The sequence below is a fragment of the Carettochelys insculpta genome, chromosome 23, assembly GCF_033958435.1.
Source record: "Carettochelys insculpta isolate YL-2023 chromosome 23, ASM3395843v1, whole genome shotgun sequence".
Classification (NCBI taxonomy): Eukaryota; Metazoa; Chordata; order Testudines; family Carettochelyidae; genus Carettochelys; species Carettochelys insculpta.
This window is the reverse complement of record NC_134159.1, coordinates 23,697,123-23,718,527: the sequence shown is the minus strand read 5'-3', so window position 1 is coordinate 23,718,527 and position 21,405 is coordinate 23,697,123. Positions and strand designations below refer to the sequence as shown.

At 46.9% G+C, this 21,405-nt stretch overlaps 1 protein-coding gene across 1 annotated transcript in view; it reads right to left on the bottom strand.

Annotated features, from left to right (window-relative positions):
- Positions 1-21,405, bottom strand: part of CAMTA1 (calmodulin binding transcription activator 1) — a 1,240,930-nt gene that overhangs the window by 148,292 nt on the left and 1,071,233 nt on the right. Inside the window, exon 9 of the mRNA XM_075017972.1 lies at positions 19,112-20,967. Coding sequence (XP_074874073.1) covers positions 19,112-20,967 — 1,856 coding nt within the window. The remainder of the gene's footprint in view (positions 1-19,111; positions 20,968-21,405) is intronic.

The following is a 21,405-nucleotide window of genomic DNA, read 5'->3' as shown; positions in this document are numbered from 1 at the left end:
ATATGTTAGGGGTTTTTGTATGTGTATTCACATTTACATACTGATTCATAAAAATGTAACATTCTACATACTTATTCTCTTGCATGTGCCAAAAGAGGTTTTCCTCATATGAGCATAACCAAAATTTCCATCAGCTTGGATTACATTAGACAGGTTGGGGGGATGAAAAGCATGGCCCAGTGTAAGACGTTTGCTCACCCCTGCTCTAACCCACCAAAGCAAACTCTCCTGCCAGAGCTGGGACTGGACCTCAGGGTCCTGATTCCAAAGCCCCTGTTCTAAGGATCTAAACATCTCTTGCAAGTGCACTGGAGCACTGCTGTGAGCCAGCAATACCCCCCCAGCTATCTTGGGCCACGGAATCAGTCAGGGCTTGATTCAAAAGCAGCCTCTTCAGTTTTCCTCTAACATCCCCTGCTCCTCAGCTGTCAATCCCTTTTTGTTGGTGGCAACACATCCTCTGGCAAGAGCTGAATGTAGCTCTCCCTGGGGCATTATCTTCATGCATCTGCCCTGACCACAGAGCACAAGAAAGGTCTCTTCTACCAGAGGCCTGGTCTCCTCTTGGCCCAGGAGCATAAGTCCTGCATTCTGTTTTGGATCTCTGCTAGTTCCAGGGCTGCTGTGCTGGCAGTCAGCAGAGAAAACCCACTGCCTGTGGCTCAGGCTTCGAGAAGAGCCTGAGGGTACCTGAAATACTGATGGAGAGTCAAATCTGTGACATGGTTCAGGCTGTTGTACGTTTCCCACTATGACCCCTTACCTTGCCAAACCAAATATGCTGGAAATAGCATAGCTGTGAATTTATCCGAGGGACAGGAAGCCTGCCAAAAAATCAGCTGGGTCACTAGGGGATCACAGGGCTATAAAAGCATTCAAGGAAGATAAGGCCATTATCACAGACCAGCTAAATGAATTCTCTCTACTGGTCTTCACTGCAGAGGACGTGAGGGAAATTCCTTCCCCAGAGCCATCCCTTTTACATGACAAATGTGAGGAACGGTTCTAAACTGAGGTGTTAATAGAGAAGAGGGTTGCTAGCTTTCTACTAGCCCAAAACCAAACACCCTTGTCCTGTCCCATACCTCTAGCCTCCTCTGAGGGCCCGCCCATGCCCCCTCCCTCTGTCATGCATTCTCCCCACTTTCCCTCCCTGCATCTTTTTCATCTGGCTGGGGCAAGGGATTTGAGGTGCAGGGTGGATGAAATCAGAAAAGCTAACAGAATGTTAGGCACTATCATGGAAGGGATAGGAAATAGGATAGAAAATACCATAATGCTAAGCTGGGGCAATTCTATGGCCTTGTTCCAAAACAGAAACTGGCCCACAAAGGGGTGAAGCAACTTGCCAGTGCTGCTTCGCTCTCATTTTCACATGCTGTAAACTGGAATACATCTCATCTGGAAAGCTAGAAACCTCAGTCTACCAGGATCCCCTCATTGAGCAATTCTTCAGTGTCTTAACAGCTCTAAGGAAATTCTCATGCAAGAAATGTCATTAGTCTGGTGTTAAAGTTGGAAATTAAAAAACAAAAATTCACCTTGCCTTTCAGGAATCCAGACCACCTTTTTTCTCGTCAGAGAATGCTCTGGTTTTCGCTCTACGTCAAAGCATTGATTTCCAGACTTTCTGAACTCAAGGTTCAATTAAAGGCAACAATTGCCAATGTGTTATGAAGGTCCCCCAAACAGCTGTGCCCCTTGGATCACTGCTTGAGAACCCCAAGTCTTAGAAATAACGTGGTTCTTCAAGACCACACTAGCTATGCTCATACTCCTCCAGTTCAGGCTGTGACTCCAGAGGCCTCTCGATCTCCATCATACACTCATTAGCTCATTCTGCTCAGGAAAGAAAGCTACTTAAGCCAGGGCTAACATGGCAGCGCAGCACATCTCAGTGGAGTAAGAGCAGAGCAGGCCAAAGGGAAGTGCTTAGCACCAGCACAAAATCACAGAATCATAGGCCTGGAAGTGACCTCAGGAGGTCATCTAGTCTAGCCCCCTGCTTCAAGCAGGATCAACCCCCATTAAGTCATCCCAGCCAGGACCTTGTCCAGACGGGACTTAAAAACCTCAAGGGATGGACAATCCACTACCTCTCTAGGCAACACATTCCACTGCTTCACCACCCGCCTGGTGAAGTAGTTTTTCCTAATATCTAACCTACACCTCTCCCTCTTCAACTTCAGACCATTGCTCCTTGTTCTGCCATCGGACACCACTGAGAACAGTTTCTCACCCTCCGTTTTAGAGCCCCCCTTCAGGAAGTTGAAGGCTGCTATTAAATCACCTCTAAGTCTTCTCTTCTATAAACTAAACAAGCCCAAATCCCTCAGCCTATCCTCATAGGTCTTGTGCTCTAGCCCCTTAATCATTTTTGTTGCCCTTCCCTGAACCTGCTCCAGCAAATCCACATCCTTTTTATACTGGGGGGCCCAAAACTGGACACAATATTCCAGATGTGGCCTCACCAGTGCCGAATAAAGAGGAATAACTACTTCTCTAGATCAGCTCAAAATGCTCCTCCTAATGTACCCCAGTATGCCGTTAGCCTTCTTGGCTACAAGGGCACACTGTTTACTCATATCCAGCCTTTCATCCACCATAAACCCTAGGTCCCTTTCCAGCGTACTGCTGCTGAGCCAGTCAGTCCCCAGCCTGTAACAATGTTTGGGATTCTTCCGCCCCAGGTGCAGGACTCTATACTTCTCCTTATTGAACCGCATCAGATTTCTTTTGGCCCAGTCCTCCAATTTATACAGGTCCCTCTGGATTCTCTCTCTACCCTCCAATGTATCTACCTCTTCCCCTAGTTTTGTGTCATCTGCAACCTTGCTGAGGGTGCAATCCAGTCCCTCATCCAGGTCATTAATAAAGATGTTGAATAACACCGGCCCCAGGACCGAGCCTTGCGGCACTCCGCTTGAAACAGACCTCCATCCAGATATTGAGCCATTGACCACTACCCGTTGGGCCCGACCATCAAGCCAGCTTTCTGTCCATCTTATAGTCCAAGGATCTAATCCAAATTTCCTTAACTTATGGACAAGAATGTTGTGGGAGACTGTATCAAAAGCCTTGCGGAAGTCAAGGTATATCACATCCACTGACTTCCCCATGTCCACAGAACTTGTTACCTCATCATGGAAGCTGATCAGATTGGTCAGGCAGGACTTGCCCCTGGTTAATCCATGTTGGCTACTTTTGATCACCTTCCCCTCTTCCAAGTGCTCCAAAATGGATTCCTTGAGGATTTCCTCCATTATTTTCCCAGGGATTGAGGTAAGGCTGACCGGTCTATAGTTCCCTGGATTGTCCTTCTTTCCTTTTTTAAAGAAGGGCACTACATTTGCCTTTTTCCAGTCATCCGGTATTCCCCCAATCTCCAAGAGTCTTCAAGGATAATGGCCAAAAGTTCAGCAATGACCTCTGCCAATTCCCTCAGTACCCTGGGGTGCATTAAGTCCAGACCCGTGGACTTGTGCACATCTAGTTTTTCTAGATAGCTCAGAACTTCTTCCTTCCCCACAGATGGCTCCCCTCCACCTTCCCATACTGCATCATCTAGGATGCAGCAGTAGAAGAGTAGAAGGAAAAGGGCAGGGGAATTTTGACTCGTGTTTCCCATCTTTGCTCTTCTGCTGAGTCCTGAGGAGAGGGGCCTAGCGTGAGACTGAGGGAGGTGTTACTCCCATTTCAGACTCTCTGTATCAACCATCCCAGGAGCCTTTGAGGAAAACCACTTGGTTGCCTTGTTCTCAACCTGCTTCCTTCTCTTATAGCCATACTTATTTCCCTAGAAATAACATAGGATTTGTGGGACCCTTTGGAGAGACCTGGGGCACAGGTTTTGCAGGTCACAGCCCACAGCAAACTATAGTAGCCTCATGGAGGGCAAGTATGTTGGCACTTGGGGCTGCACCTTTACGGTTCCCAGGGACTGAGGCTTGTCAAGGATCAGCCTGCAGCAGCAAGCTACTTCAGCACCTAGGGCTAATCAAGCACCTGCAGCCAATAAAGGCCTGTGGAGCCCTTTTAAAAGGCTTCCCCTCTGGTAAGGTGGAGGAAGGAGAAAGGAGATGGACTAGGAAGGAGGAAAGGTCTGTGGAGGACATCCAACAAGAGAAAAGGCTTGCTGTAGCAATCCGGAAAAGGTACTGGGAGAAGCATCTGGAGAAGTGGCCCAGGGAGGAAGCTAGCTCCTCCAGCAGTAGCTACCTAGTCACTGGGCTTGAACCTGGATTGAGTGGGAGGAGATTGGGTTCTCCCCAGACCACCCCACACTCTCCAGGACAACTTGGAATGAGCAGGAGGAGACCCAATGCCTGTGTGGGCTCTCCCCCCATTTACGTCTCTGCCAAGGATGAGTCTGGCTCAATAGACAGTGCCCTGCCCCTGGGAAAACTGGGAGGGAGAGCAAAAGGGGCACATTGAGCCTCTGAGAGATTTCTTTAACTGCCATGAAGTGCAGGACTTGCAAGGAGTTGCTCTGGACTTTGTCACACTGGTGCCGCCAGGGGTGGGATAAGCTTCGTTAGTGTGGTAGTGAGAAGCACGGGGGGGGGGGGGGGAGCCAAACAACCCCAAAAAACACACCTGGGTGTGGGTAGACTGGGTTGTTTGCCATGTACTCTCCTACGCCCCACCTCCGCTAGTTAAGGAGTTCGGGGGTACCAATAGAAGACACGGTAAAGACATTAGTGCAGCTCACAGCTGCTGAAGAGGCGGCCATGCAGGAAGTGACCCCACTCCAGCAAGAGACAAATGAATTATCAATAAGCCAGGCCACCTTGGATTGCGCTCTCCTCCGAGACATGGTCGAACAAGCGAAGGTACTCACGGACCTGGAGGTCTGAACACATTGAAGGCTGCAGCTTGCCTCCCCAAAATGATGATGGTGGATGATGCTGAGACCTACTTCCTTGCATTTGAGCACACTGCAACAAGAAGCTTGGTCCTAAGGGCAGTGGGCAGCATACTTACCACATTCCTATGTGGGAAGGCACAGAAAGCATAGTCCTAGAAAAAGGGAGAGGTGCATGGAAGACTTCCATGCACAGGTCCCTATTTTCCTCTTCTGCCCATTGAACAACCTGGAGACCAGGCTCTTGTTGCCTTCCTGGAGCCTGAGAAAGGACTATCAGTGCTATGGGTGTGGGGAGCTGGGGCACATCAAAGCCCAGTGTCTCAACACTGAGAAGGCCATGCAATGTGACCTCTGTAGTTGGAGTGACCTGTGGTCCCTGCTCAACATGGTAGGGGTGGCAGCTACCCCACACAACTTTCTCAGACCAGTCTGGGTAGAGGGGAAAGAGACCACAGTGCTGGTAGACTCTAGGAGCATTGTGACACTCATCTCAGGGAAAGTGGTGAAACCAAACCAGCTAACAACAGCCACTTGCACTGGGGTCATCTGCATACATGGAATGGTGAATTAATACCCCAATGTGTGGGTGAAGGTGGACATTCAAGGGACTAGAGCTAGCATCTGAGCCAGGGTGGTCCCCCTCCTACCCTATGCTGTCCTTGCTGTGAGGGATTCCCAGCTTTTCAGGATCTAATCTTCCTTGCACAGCAGGATGACGGAGAACGTCCCAACCCAGAGAAGGGCAATGCGGAGAACCCTCCCATCCCTATGTTTGCCAAGATGGCCTAAGAGCTGTTCTCTACCCCTGGGAAGGGGAAGAAGTCAAGGAAACAGATGAAGGAGGCCAGACCTAGGCACCCAGATCCTGGGGCAGGCCTGGAAGGCCACATGTGTCAAAGGTCTCCAGGTCTCCCAAGGGCAGAGCGCAGAATCAGGAGGGGCAATCACTGAAACAGAGAGCCAGAAGTGAGCAGTGACTAACCAAGTGGAGCCAACACAGAGAGGAAGGTGGCCCCTCAGGCTACGGATCAGCTAACACGGGGCAGGTGACTCTTGGCCAGGACCAGGTTGAAGATCCTCTGTATGAACATGACCAAAGGAAGGTGGTAGAGATAAATGGGGTACTTGTAGAGAGGCAGGATTGAGGTCCAGGACCCTATTTTATCCTTGAGAGATTTCCTGTATCAGGTTGTACATACATAGGACCAAGAGGTACGCTAGGCTCTTGGCTCCACAGAAACACCAACAGGCCATATTAGAACTGGTGCACAGTCATTTGTTTGGAGTGCATCTTGGGGTGAAGGTGACCTTGGTGAGACTCCTGGGCTGGTTCTATTGGCTGGGGGTGCATGAAGATATATGCCAGTACTGCACATCTTGCCTGGAATGCCAGCTTCACAGCACTTATCCCCAACTGAAGGCCCCCCTAGTGCTGCTACCCTTCATCGACACTCCCTTTGAGCAGATCGCTATGGATCTGGGGGGCCCACTAGATAAAGATGTCCCGAGGTCACCATACTGGCTGTGCTAGATTATGCCACTTGTTATGTGGGGTAAAAACCTGCCCCAGACTGAGTTCACACTTCATCATACATGCACAAGATAGTCCACAAGCAGCGTTCCCTGTTAGCAGGGGCCATACCCTGCCACATTCGCTCAGCAGCCACTGTCCCAGTGGGGGGGGTCCCATCTCTTCAAAGCTTCAGCCTAGTCATTCCTTTCCTCTTCCTTCTTTTATGTCTGTCCTCTGGAACAAGCAGGTTTGCAAGCACCAGCTGCAGCCCCCCTCCTAGCCACCTAATACCTCCTTGTACCTTTTTTGTAGCTCCCAAGCGCTAACATACCAAGCCACTCCAAGTACTTAGAACTGCACACTAATGCTCACTGCATTCAAATCTACATATGTACAATAGTGCCTTGATTTAAGCAAGGGTTGCATTGCCATGCACTCTTGCATAACTCGGATGTCACAAGTTGACGGCCAGCTTTTTCCCCAGCGGAAGGTACATTCTGTAGCCAGAGAAGCATCAGAAAGGTAAGTACTGGGGCTGGGGGGCAGTTGGGGAGGGTTAAGCCTGGTGGTGGGCTGGGACAGTGGGAGGGGGAGCTAAGCCTTGGATGGGTTTGGGGGGTAGGGGGATGGAGTTGAGCCACAGCTGCACATGGGGGTGGGGCTGTCGGACTACAGCCATGCATGGGGGGGTAGGGGAGTGAGCTGCAGCCGCACTTGGGTGATGACCCAGGCTGCTGGGGGGGTTGAACCAGAGCTGCGCGCAGAGAGTTTGATGGGGGGGGGAACAGGTTGGAGCTGCACTTGGGGGTGAGCCAGCGGGGCCTTGAACTGGGTCCCAGGTGGTTGAGTCAGAGCCATGCGTGGCTGGTGAGCCAGAGCTGCATGCAGGTGCTGAGCGAGGCTGAAGGGAGACGGTTGGGCCACAGGGGCACTGAAGTGAGGCTGCGCGGGGCTGGGGGAAGCAGGATTTTGAGTTAGCTTAACTCACAATGTGAATTACACGCAACTAGAAACTGCGCATTTCAAGGGTTTACTGTTTTGTTGAAAACAGGACTGGGGTTGGAGGCTGTTTTGATCTGCAATAGTGACATCCAGTGGCCATCGGGGGCTAGCCTCGCAATAATATCTTGTCTCAGGGCCAGGCTCCTACAGATTTCAGTAAAAGCCCTTCGTGCTCAATGAGGCAGAATTTGATTGTAGAGGTGGATGACTGGATCAGAGTTCAAGATACAAAAGGGCTACTGCTCAACTTCAGAACAAACATTCCTCACCGCTGGGTGCGGTGGGCAAGCTGTAGCTCAGTACAAGAGAAAAATAGCATTGTAACAGCTTCTTCCAGTTACGTGTCATGCTGAGCACTTAACTAACAAGAGACAAGTTCAAGTTCCTCTAGCAAATGCAGACACGTTAGAGTAAATTCTTTGGGGCAGAAACTGTATTTCCAGGGGATCTGTACAGCACCCAATGCAGCAAGTCCTGGTCTGTGAGGAGGACTTCTAACGCAGTTCACCTAATAAATAACAATACATTGTAAAAATATAGTAAGGCACACATTTAACCATCACCTCCATCATCAACCTTATTCCCAACTGAAGACAGCTGCTCTGGCAATGATGTGCTTGAATGCAGGTTGCAGTGTGAGCCTTAATTTTGAATTTCTTGATTCTTTTTGCATTTGATTTCTCAGGCTTAATAAAATTGCACTGGAGCGGTCTGCATTTCATCTTTGTTTTGAAAATAGTAATCAATAGCATTACTGAGAAGTTTCAGATCAGCCTGATGAAGGGTTACTTTGAGGTGCATTCCAGCAAGCAAATAACATGGGGACCCCTATAGTCCAAAGCAGCTGGACTCCTTATCAAACCAGAGGAGAACTGCTTCTCTTAGTCACTCCTAACTGACAGCCGCAGCTTCTGTGTAAATATGTTATTCAAAAGAGGTATGCGTTCTCCCAACACCTTTTCCTTTAGCAGTATCCCATTCACACGCCAGCCTCTCCCAACCAGTGCTCCCTGCAAGCTGAGTACTTGGGCAGCCACCCTGGAGAGATTCAGTTGCCACCCAGAAGCTTAGCAGAGTGCCCATCACACCCCCAGCCGGGAACACGTGTTTACATTGGTGGTGCATATCTGCACATGCCTCAATACACATATCAAAATTTATTCTGTCTGGTTGGAAAAACCAGAGAGAATGCTGCTCCTAACTCTGCTTGCTTGTTAAACCAGCCAGCAAGCAGAGCCACAAAGTGCCACCTACTCCAGCTTTAGGTTTAAGAAAGTATCATGGAGGGCAACATTATATGTGCTGTATCAGAGACGGCTCTATAGGAAATTTGCTTTTGGGAGAAGAATGTATACAGCAGCCTGCTGCTTAAGGCAGGGTTCAGTGACCCTATGTAAAAATTCCCCAACCGCATCCTCAGCATTGGACTATATTTTATAAAGAGAATTCTCTTCAGACTCTTTGGGTTCCAATGAACAGAAACTGGGATAATTTTCTGCTGCTCTCACACTGAGGTGAAGACAAGAGCTGCCTTTTAGTGATCAGCTGCATAGGTAAGTTTGCATTTGTTTTCCAGACTGTTTTCTTTAGCTAATCTTGTGCTGCCTTCCACTGGCAAATTGCAGGAGAAATGCTCTAAGATGGCTTAAAGGTGACCAGTTACTATGGGTCTTTACCATGAAAGTTCATGACTTATAAATGTTAGTCTTTAAGGTGCTACAGACTAACATGGCTACCCCTTTGAGACTTTCCAGCATGGACAGACAGACGCTTTTATAGTGGTGGAGGGTTCCCTAGGCACCTTTGAACTACCAGAACCATGCCTCTTACCCACTACTACAGCTGGTGGCGAAGTTCTAAATAGTTTAATGTATCTCAAGTTTTTTTCTTAAATTAATTGCAATCAGAGCATTTTATAGCAGAGTAGTGATGGGCTCCTGCAGGCATTCCTGCATGTGTGAGTCTGAATCCTTCCAGCACCATCAGAGTTTCCACAGGGCATGCCTAAGGCTCTGCCACTCCTGTCTGTCCTGAGTCACTGCTCACGTGTTCTATGTTATAAAACCCCCTAAGCTGTCCCTCTTCAAGTGCTGTTCACAGGAGGGATTGTTTAGATCATCTCCTCCATGTATTCCAGATGCCCAGTGGAATGACTGCCATGACAAGCTCTAGCTTCATTCTTAACAAAGGTCATCAAAAATCACAGGTAAAGGGAGTACCCTGGTAACCAGGGCTTCATTTGTAAGAGGTGTGAGGCTCAAGCAATTCTTTTACTTTTTCATCACACAGAGCCGTAACTAGGAATTTTTGCAACTGGGACAAAATATTTACGCACCCCCCCCCATTAAAATGTCTCTGATTTACTAATTTTTATACATTTTGAAGAAAAATCACAAATCATTGAGTAATGTAGCAAACATATTTTCAATAATATGAGGAACATATTTTATATAGATAATTAAAATATCAAATAAAATGTGATTCTTAGTAATATCAATAAAGGAACATATAATAAATGACAAATAAGTCTAATACTTATTATGAAGCTACTTTACGCACCTGTATTGTGGCAAACACCATAACAAAATGAGCTTTGAAAAGTGTTCTAGAGGTCTTATTTCCCCTGTAAGAGCAGCCACCAAATTACCAAGGCGCACACAGACAGCAGCAGCTTGGGTCCCAGAAACTTAGTCCCAGATATTGGACCAGGTCAACCTGCAGCTTGGCAGAGTGGGGAGGGTTAACTTTTAGTTGCTGAAAGTTGCCCACCCAGGCACAGTCCAGAACAGACACTGTAGAGAGTGGGGGAAGGGCCCTGCAACCTGCTGCAGCTGTGCCCCTGATTGTGCTCTGGCTGGAGCGAGGGCCCTGCTTGCCCCACCCTCATTATGTTGGTAATAACAGATGCTGCAAGTGTTGTGCCCCACAACCAGTCTAAACAGAGAGCACCTGCACACATCAGGGGGCAGCCGTGTTAGTCTGGATCTGTAACAGCAACGAAGGGTCCCGTGGCACCTTATAGACTAACAGAAAAGTTCTGAGCATGAGCTTTCGTGAGCACAGACTCACTGCAGCAGATGCTGGTGCAGCATCTGATGAATCAGAATCATAGAAGAGTAGGACTGGAAGGGACCTCGAGAGGCCATCGAGTCCAGCCCCCTGCCCTCATGGCAGGACCAAGCACTTTCTAGACCATCCCTGAAAGCCATCTATCTAACCTCTTCTTAAACAGCTCCAGGGATGGAGATTCTACCACCTCCCTTGGCAATTCGTTCCAGTGTTTGATCACCCTGACACTTAGGAACTTTTTCCTAATGTCCAACCTGAACCTCCCCTGCTGCAATTTCAGTCCATTGCCTCTTGTTCTATCCTCAGAGGCAAGGAAGAACAAGTTCCCGCCCTCTGCCTTATGACACTCTTTTAGATACCTGAAAACTGCTATCGTGTCCCCCCTCAATCTTGTCTTTTCCAAACTAAACAAGCCCAAAGTGAAGTGAGTCTTTGCTCACGAAAGCTCATATTCAAAACTTTTCTGTTAGTCTATAAGGTGCCACAGGACCCTTCGTTGCAGCATCTGCACATTTCACTCTGCGGGTTTCCCAGACTCTCTTGCTCTGAGATTTCTCTCTACACTTACGGACACCAGGCCAAACCAACTCGAGCCCTGTTACTTCTGGACATACCAAAGACTGACTGACATGCCACAGCTCGTGTGCATATGCTTGGAATGATACTCTGGAGGATTTTTAACTCAGTTAAAATAATGTAACAAATCCTTTTATATGCCATTAATCCACCTGAGCTGAACTCTGCAAAATTCTGTCTACACATCTTGCTCCTCTTCATTTTGTGTGGCTGTGTTACTGCTGGGCTCTTGGTAACTGCAGGAGAGTTCTTTTACATCAACCATGACAATAGAAAAAGGAAATAGTACTAATATACCATCAAGCAGCCTGAGATTTATATGCTTGCCAGAGAGCCCTCAACATTTCCTCCCTGAGGCCTCAAGCAAAACCCCATGTAAATCAGTAACAAAGAGGAAGCCGTGCTAGTCTATACACTATCAAAACAAAAAGCAGTCAAGTAGCACTTTAAAGACTAGCAAAATGGTTTATTAGGTGAGCTTTCGTGGGACAGACCCACTTCTTCTGGCTATGGTCTGAAGAAGTGGGTCTGTCCCACGAAAGCTCACCTAATAAACCATGTAAATCAGTGGGAGTCTTTCTCCAGACTTCAGACTGTTTTGGGAGAAGACATCTCTGAAACAGGAATAAAAAGGAAAGAACAAGACAGATCATCAAATCCATAGGAGGGATACAGGGGCCATAAGAAAAAAAAGACATTTGTTGATATTCTTTATTAACAATAGGGCTTGAGTTTATCAGATGTTTAAAGAACTCCTTTTACAGGTTACTAAGCTCACTGAAGCTACGAAGTAAAGGCCTTGACAGGAAAGCAGTTTTTCTATTGTGTTAGTTCAGTAGAAACATTTATTATAGAATCTTGGTGCAGACAATTGTGTTCAGGGAAAAATGATTTTCACCTTGGCAATTCTTCCAGCTCTGCCAAGAATCCAAACAAGGCAAATCCTATCACATGCATTAAAGCAATCACTTCAGCATCCCTGGAAACTCATTTCCAAGCAAATATTAATTGTAAACTGAATGATAAAACAAAACCAAAATGATTATTCTGATGAACACAACAATCCCCTCTATTCCTAGGATCCTAAAGCACCAAATCAAAGCATGTTCTGCAGGTACAGAAAGTTAATTTTATGAGTTTTCTCACTCTGATTACCTCACAGTAAAAACTTACAAATGGGTTGCTGATAGATATGAAGTGCACACTACAAAATATTTTTATGACATGAGTATGGCAGCCAAGGAATATGAACCCTAGAAAACAAGAACATAAAGGCTATGTGTACACTAGAGAGTTGTGTTGACAAAACTCACAGAGCATTCACATTACAAATGTGTTCTGTCGACAGTAAATCGACAGAAAGCTGCACTTTTGTCAGTAGCATTCTGCTGTTTGCCCAGGAGGCAGAATGCCTTTTTTGACAGAGTCTGCCAACAGAAAGCTAGTGTGGATGCTTCAGAGGGCCCTCTGTTGACACACAGGGCTTCTGGGACAGCAGGTTCTGGCCTTTTGGTTGGCCATTCTGTCGAGAGAGTGGCCAGGCAGTCTGGCCGCTCTCTGTCAGCAAAGCGATCCGTTTTCATGTGTGGCTTCAATCTGTCAACAGAAGTTTTGTCCAAAGATACCTTCCAAAAGTAGCTTCTGTTAACAGATCACTGTAGTATAGATGTAGGCCAAAGTGCACCAGAAAGGAAAGTATTAAGATGCGCTTCTGAGCAATTCTTTATTAAATGAGATGGTGGTCTGGGCCCAGTGCAGGGATCACACAGCAGTCCTATCTGTGGAACTCTCAGAAAAATTTGCCTAAAACAAAGAGAACCCAACAGGGCTTTCTTAGGACAATAATGCGATCATGGTTACACGAACTAACCCAAATTCTGGCTTAGGACATTTCAAAATGCCCTCAGAAACAGAAGAAAGATTCCTGATACCTCTGTACAAGAGTTACTGTTTTAAGTGAAGTCTGCAGTGAACTGTCTCGAGTCCCTATAAACCTGGACCTCAGGAAAAGCAGCGCAGGAGCAGTAGGATAACAATGTGGGGCCTGTTCCCTGTAGGTACAAGAAACAAAAGTCTCTCCATATCTCAGAAACTGTACATATCAAATACTGTATATCAGTAAAGAAAATTAATGTCTGAGGTGATGTTTTGAGCTGCTCAGGAATCAAGACTTGTGACCATACACTCCAGCTGTGGATCGACCCAGTTAAGAAGAAATCCTGGACCCAACATTGTAGCGGAAACTAGCCCTCAGTGATTCTGAACATAGAACAGTCAGACTAAGGGGATCATTTTAAGGAAAATAACATCAGATTTTGTATAAACGGGAATCCTGTGACACCGTCAAAGACTAACAGATTTATTTGGGCATAAGCTTTCATGGGTAAAACTCACTTTGTCAGATGCATACCAAAGTCTGGGAGAGGAAAAGAGATCACCGGTGGTTCAATGAATCAAATAGATAACAAAAATGTTTTCATGACAGCAGCATAAAAGAAGGATTTGCAACAAAAAGGAGATGAGTGTTTGAGCTTTTAGTCAAAGGCAAGAGCAGAGTGAGTCTGCCTGCATGGGCAGCAAGCGCAGAGAGGAATGTTGACATTTCTACAGCTCGGGTAATGTGAACAATGCACCTTTTGAGCTGTGAAATTCACAGAAACCCTGCCAGAAAAAGTGGAAAGCAGGGGGACACATGGATCAGGGTATGAAGGCCTCGAGCTGAAAGAATGGAGGAAATTCTCACAATGTGCACCCTGAAGAACTGTCTCTGAAGAATTTCAACAGTATTCATGTATCGGGGGGTAGCCGTGTTAGTCTGGATCTGTAACAGCAACAAAGGGTCCTGTGGCACCTTATAGACTAGCAGAAAAGTTTTGAGCATGAGCTTTCATGAGTACAGACTCATGCATCTGATGAAGTGAGTCTGTGCTCACGAAAGCTCATGCTCAAAACTTTTCTGTTAGTCTATAAGGTGCCATAGGACCCTTCGTTGCTGTTAGTGGTATTCATGTGTATTATGAATCATTGGTATGGTTGCACCTCTTCGGTGGGATCTCCCAGAGATATTGTGCCTGAGCACTGGTACAGCACATCCCTGTGAAAGGTTACTAGTGCTGCTGCCAGGGCAGGACAGGCCACGGATAGGAAGTGAAAGCCCAGGGTTGTTCTTACCGCCAGTGCAGAAGTAGCTTGTCAGCATTTACGGTGTGTTTACTACACAGTGCAAGCTCAGTCTCAAGCCTAAGTGTCCTTTCATCTCCACACAAACCAGGGTTTGGACCCAGGCCCCATGTGTGGAGGGTCCAGTCATGGGCGGAGGACACAACTGCAGTGGGAGACACTGCCCTCCACAACTGCCAGGCATGGCCCCCATCCACACTCCACTCCGCAGCTTCAGTGTGGCTCCCAGGCTGCCCCTGTGCTTCAGCCATGCTAAGGCTGGGGACACTGAGGCAACGAACACACTCCATAACCACACCCCTCCAAATGGTTTGCAGACCCAATCAAACATAATTCTAGCTGCTATGTACACTTCATTAGATGAAAAAAGGAAACCACAACATAGATTTTTGGACAGCAATATTATTATTGGAAGATAGATAATTTAAAATTAATATTTGATTGTAACTTTGCAATTTACTTAAAACTTATTTTCTATGATAATTTTTCTTTATCTTCCTTCCCCCCCACAACAGACCCATGCAGTATCCTCAGAGACTCACAGGGGTCTGCAGATCCCAGGTTGGGAACCACTGCCTGATTAAATCCTCAATTTGATTGTACTGAATTAATAAATGAACTCCAGTTCAGCTGTCTCCCTTTGTAATCAAGTTTACACAAAATGATAGATTGCTTTCCCCTAGTTCTCACCTCCATAGAAAGAACAGAACATGGTGACAGCAAAAGAAATAGGATAAATGAAATTCTTCTGCAGAGAAAAACTGGGGAAAAAGAAGGTGCTCACACTAGACAAAGTGACAGAGCTGCCAACATCTGATCATTATCATGCTGAAAAAGCTTCACCTCTGCCACCATGCGCTAGGAGGAGCAGCTCCTGAAAACGAATCATAGCAGTGGAGTCAATAGTAAGTTAAACACAAAGTTAGGTCAATGGGGAATGCTGGCAAAGAGAGTGGTTACACTCTTTATTTAAAAGTTACAGCTTTACCTCCTAGAGAGGCAGTGGATTCTCCATCTTACAGGTTTTTAAATCTCAGCTTGACGAGGTCCTGGCTGAGATGACTTAGTTGGAGTTGATCCTGCTTGAAGCAGGGGGCTGGACTAGATGACCTCCTGAGGTCCCTTCCAGCCCTCTGATTCTATGATCTGTTGCTGCACAAGTCACTGAGAATGAGCTTCCCTGCCATACACCAAGACCTCATCTCATCCAAACTAGGGTCTGTGCTGAGATGTACAGTAACAGCACTGACAAATCCAAAGGCGCAGAAGAGAACAGCCTGGTCACTTTTCTTAAGACATTCTGAGTGGCTAATTGATTCTGCAGGTAGTCCTGAACTAAACAATCAGGGAAAGCAAGTCAAAGGCAAAACAGGAGAATGAAATGAAAAAGGTGGCAGTGGGCCAGTTCAGACTCAGAAAGAAAAAGCACAAGCCTGCCATCAAATGAAACAACAGAAAGGAATCTCAGCAGAGAGAAGCCTAGAATCTGGATGGAGTGAGCAACAGGTGAGGTCCTTGCAGAGGCCCAGCACAGTGGGACTTCTCCAGCCAAGAGGTCTAAGAGGTCAGACTTGGAGGGGGATCATAACTCAGTTGTGGGGGCTGGTGCTGGGGAGAAGGGTTCTGACACCTGAAGCAAGCATCTGACGTGCAGCACAGCCAAGGCTGGAGAGGGAGGCCTGGGATCTACAAGAAACAGACTGTGAATTGTCCTTATATCCAGAGATGCCGTGTGAGGTCTCCATGCCACCAAGTATGGAGTGATATGTTTTCTATTAACTTTTCTCATGTGTTGCTTTTTCTTTTGGTATTTTTAATTGATTGTTGTTTAATGAATTGTATTTGCCTATGTTATATGCAACCACAAGTGGGTGAGGGCAACATCCCGAAGTGGGGACATCTAGGCCCTGGCCTGGTGACCACAACAAAGTGAGGGGTCAAGCCCCAGGAACCCTGGGCCCAGCCTTGTTGAGGTTATGAGGGCTCTGCCACACATGGGAGTTGAAGGGGAGCCCCTGAGGCCAGAGAGGCCACTGGGTAAAGGAAGTGGGAGCGGGGATTCAGATCTTTTGCTTGCCCATTTCACCTGGGTAGTGTAGAAGCCAGGAAAGCTCCCCACAACAGAGGGACCATTTCTCCACTTTCATAAGGGTTCAAGCAGGGCTGCTTACACATAGCCAGGTGTGTGCGGTATGGGGGTGCAGATCTGGGCCCCCAAAAGGGTGCGGCCTCAGGTGGAAGGAATGGAGCTGGGGGGCCCAGCACAGGAACTGAGCCACCATATTGGGGCTGGAGAAGAAGACTTAACAGAGGACATATGGAGCTCTCCCTGACTGCAGAGGAGAGCTTCAGGTGCCCAGTTGTCCTGTGCTGGCTAGCCCAGAGAAGTGGACAGAGACCCACATGTGCTCCACCTGAAGATAAGGGTGGACACAGTTCCATCAGCTGTTGGAGCACCCTCCCCCACAACACTCCAGGCTCTCCATCCCCCGGGCATGGGCAGCAGACACTAACAAGCTGGTGGCCAACAGCAGCATAACATTACAGGGGCTGGTGAACTCCGAACGAAGGGGCAGCACAGCCATGCAACCAGCGAGAAGCAGTGCTTGTTCATTTCAAAGTGTGGCTTTTTTCCTGCCAGCTGGGTTGCTTGCAGGCTTTCCATCCCCCAGCTGCTGTCCTCCCTCCTCCCTCTACGGCCAGCCACCCTGTCCTCACCCACAGGCAGCCAACACTCACAAGGTGACAGCCAGCAGCATGAACAAGTGCTGGAAGGCTTCAGAGGAGCGCTGGGTAGCCACACAGCCAGTGGCCAAGAGAAGTGGCACTTTCCTGCTTTAAAATGCTGCTTTTCGCAGATGGCTGTGTGGCTGCCTCTTGCTCCTCAGAAGCCTTCCAACCTGTTTTTTAGCTGATATCCACCTCCTGCTGGCTCTCCTGAGGCTCCTGCTTCCTCCCTTCACAGCTCTCTCTGAAGGGGGACTGGCCCCCACCACAGAGCATCCCCTCTCCTGCGTGGTGGTGAGCATGGTACCTGACCCAGTGCCAGACTGTCTGGCCCTAGGGGTCCCATATTGCTGGGGAACCCCATGCCAGAGTACTGTATGTTTCATATGAAATCCACCTTTGAGTAAAGTGCACAGTTGGCAAATCTCATTACAATGGGAATTCGAGGCTCAAGCTTATAGGGGATGGGCAACTGGATTTTTGGGCCTGTCTGCCAGGCCTGCCCCACAAATAGGAGTAAAACTCTGTTCCTGTTTGGTTAGGATGGAAAGGAACAACTTCCCGTAGAAGTTGAGCTACTTACCTGTTGGTTAAATACAATCAAGAGCTTTTCATTTATTTATTGGTATTGATTTTCAGAGGAGTTTTGTTGCTACACTGCATGTTATTGTGCTTTTGTACAGTATTAAGCCAATAAATAGCTATTTAAAAATACCAGTAATAGGCCCTGCCTTATCAACTTATTTTCATGCTGTAAAGGATAATTCTCGAAGGCTAAAGAAAGCCCAACCTCCAGACCACGATGGATTTCCAATCTCTCTCTGGGGACCAGCTATCGGTAAATTACCACTAACAATACATGGTAGGTAATTGATATCAGTTGCTGATTAGTTCATCGCAGAAGTATAATTATTCTGAACCCCCATTAACTAAGGGTGGCCTCAGGCCTTTACAAACATCCATCTCCCACTCTAGAGAGTTTCAGACTTCTCTAGCAACACTTCCGACGTACTGCACAACACTGGGGCTGGACTGTAGTAAGTGCTTGATCACATTTGTATTGCGAGTGTGCTGCTGGACTACCACTATTGGCTGTTCTCAGGATGGGAACTGGCTGGGTTAGGAAGAAATGTGATTGAATGAAAGTGACAGTTCCTCCAACTGGCCATCCAATGACCACTGACTGAACACTTAGACTATGTACATCATAAAACTCCTCCTTTTCTGAAGGAGAAATGCTGCTGTATTATACTGAATGCCTTCTTACTGGACAGATGTGATTCTAAAGCTTTCGGAGAGAGCTTTCATTACCTGTTCCCTTAACAGCTTTGTCTTGTAATCATCAGAGGGTCATTTCACTGAAAGCTCGGTAAGACACTCTGCCCCTCACCCCAGCTGTGCTTTCTCTTGCCCACTCACATTTCCACATCAAGAGATTTCAGAGTCTAGATGTACTCTAGTGGGTTTAGATCACAGAAGCAATGGGCATGCAAGTAATTAATTAACATGCAATTCATCAGAGAGTTCAGAACAATTAGAGCACAGCTGATTTTTCTTGAGTTGTTGCATTTACCTCCATAAGAGCTGACATGATAACTTTCTAAATCTAGGCTTTGGAAACTACTATATTACAATTTCTCTTTACAACTGACCCAGTTTGACTGTCTGTTCATTTTAATGGCCAACGCTGAATATTTTTAAACAAGACTTTTGTGTTGCTAGTATTTCCAATCTGTGTTGCATGTAACTGTACCTAGATAAGGTATTGGATCAAATTAGGTACTGAATGAAAACACTACTGGTCAGATATTTAGCTACTGGCAACATTAAAACCAGTTAAAGATTTCAGGGTCAGGCTCAATGTGCAATATGCACAACTTTTCTGAATGAACTGGCAACACTGGGAAAGCATCACACTGCAGATATTTTGCTTTATAGTGAAACAAACCATTTTTGTTCTGATGCTTTATATGTGAGGAAAGAAGCATTGTCAGGGTAATGAGGTGTTTAATGAAAAGATCACTCAGACATGCATATGACCTTATATGCTCTTATTTCTAAGAGTAGATATTTAAAACCCTTGTAAAAATTTAAACAAGAAGGTTGATGGAGACCTTATTAATTGAGGAATTAAAGATGGGTGAGCAATAGTTAATGAGTAAAATCTGGAAGCTTACCTCTGGGTAAGACCACTCTGGTGAGTAATCTGTCACCATGAACAAGCGCCCACTCTGCTGCAGCATCCCCAAGGTGCCTTGTGCTGCAGCTCCTGAGACCGCCTCAGCCACATGCATGTATGCCATGGTACTGGCTCCATTCTCGGCACTGCTGAGCTGCATGCTGGCTTGCTGAGGGCTGCAGCAAGGAATGCACATTTCAGCCTGGTTATAGGTTGCTCTGTTGCCATCTTCAGGCTGAGCTAGCCCGGCACCGTCCCCTGACACCAGCTGGTGCCCATAGATGGTATTACTCCCACCTTCTACTGCTATGAAATCATTAATAAGATCAGAAAACTGGTTGCTGAAGGAGATGTCAAAGTGGTCCAAATTAAGCTCCATGTTGGAGGAGTTGTTTAAGCTGGGATGGGCCACTGGATAGAGTCCTTGCACCATATTTCCTTGGAGAATAGGGAGATTATTCCCATTTCTGATACCACCATTGGCCTCAGGCTGCATGTAGTGCTCTGTGCTACAGGCTTGAAGATCCCCTGATTTAAGAAGATTTTCATTCCCTTCTGCCTGCTGTGAAGTCTCCATGGGAACTTCAGCTTCTGCAGTCATAGCCTGGAAGTTTGCTTGGAACTGCATGAGCTGGAGAGAAGAGGTGGACTCTATTCTAGTTTCCACTGTGCCATTGCAATTAGAGGTTGTTTGGGAAGAGGATTCTGTTTTCACACTGGGGATTCCTAAAGTGTTCACAAAAGAGCCACTTGTGTCATTCAAGTTGTTATGAGTGTTTTGTTCAAGAGGGAGAGGTTTGCTGGCATCCTGCAGAAAGAAGCTAGGGGAAGGGGTTTGGTGAACATGAGGACTCTGGACTGTCTGGTTGAAACTGGAAGAATAGTCCTTGTTGGAGTCAATGGCACTGAAGTCCATTTGCTCCAAGGTTGTACTTGGGCTCAGACCGCCTCCGGATGGAAGCAGACCTGAACCTGTGGTAAGGGTGAGAGAATTAGATGCAGAAGTGGAGGAAAACGCTTCTTTGGACATCTGTTGTTCAAAAGAAGTGTCCTCAGTTTTAATCTCTTTAGTTAGGGCTGCACTGAAATTGAACCCACGTTCTGTTGTGGGTGACTGTCTTATGTTGGTACTAATGCTGTCTCCTTTCAGGCCTCCTCCACCATAAGTCTGTCCCTGCTTGGGATTATTAAGAAAACAGTCTGGGTCAAAATTCATGGTGGTTTCTGGAACTTTTCTGCTACCATCCAGACTTGTAGAGAGCACAAGCTCGTCGGAGACATTGGTAGGCAACATAGACAAGCTCTCTGAACTGCCTGGTGTAGGAAAAGCAAACTTGTGGCCATCTGAGCCCACAGCCAGTACCAGTCCTTGAGCAGTGGCATCTGAAGATAGTAGGTGTTGATTTGGGCCAGTGGTGGGTGACATGGTATACACGGCTTCACTGGTAACTTCTGACATAAATACCGTGGCACTTTGAGATAAACTTCCCATCACCGAGGCAACAGCCATGCTAGATACACCAGTGACTGCTGGGCTATCAGCCATATCAGGGTCACTATTTAATCCACTGCTGATGGACACAGGAGAATTCTGGGTAGTGTCGGGAACTTCCACCTGATTGGTGGAAGAAACCTCAGTACTGTTTTGATGGAGCAACACAGGTTTTGCCACTTTGCCATTCCTCTTCTCCCGGCTGGAGGTCTTGCCATGACTGTGCTCATTCTTGCCTTCAGAGACATCATTATTTTGTACCTCTGAGTGAGTGCTGTACCCACCTGTCCGTGGTTCGACCTTTGGTGATATGATGCGATGTTTGGCACTGTTACACTTGTGATGCACACTGCTACCTGCCCCTGTTCCAAAACACAAACAACATGTGTAATCAATTAACCAATACACAAAGCCAGCATTAATCCTGCTATTCTGCAGTTGCAGCATAGGATAACTATACTTGAGAGAGAGAGCATGCAGGTGTATGAATGGGAGTGTGTGAGAGAGACCAATTTTACAGTGTTAATTAGAGAAACATGGAGATATCATATTTCAGAGCTGGAAACAACCTTGAGAGGTCATCAAGTCCCGTCCCCTGCAGTCACATATCACTGTCCCTGACTGTTTTTTTTTAAATGCAACCTGCCTAAGACTCTTGAAAGCCCCCCTCAAGGATTGAGCTCATAACCCTGGGTTTATAAAGTCAATGCTCTAACCATGGAGCTATCCCTCCATTCCCCTAGAACTAGAGCTGAAAAAGTGTCAGAGAAAAGCTTCCAAGTTGCAATCTTTGTGTACAA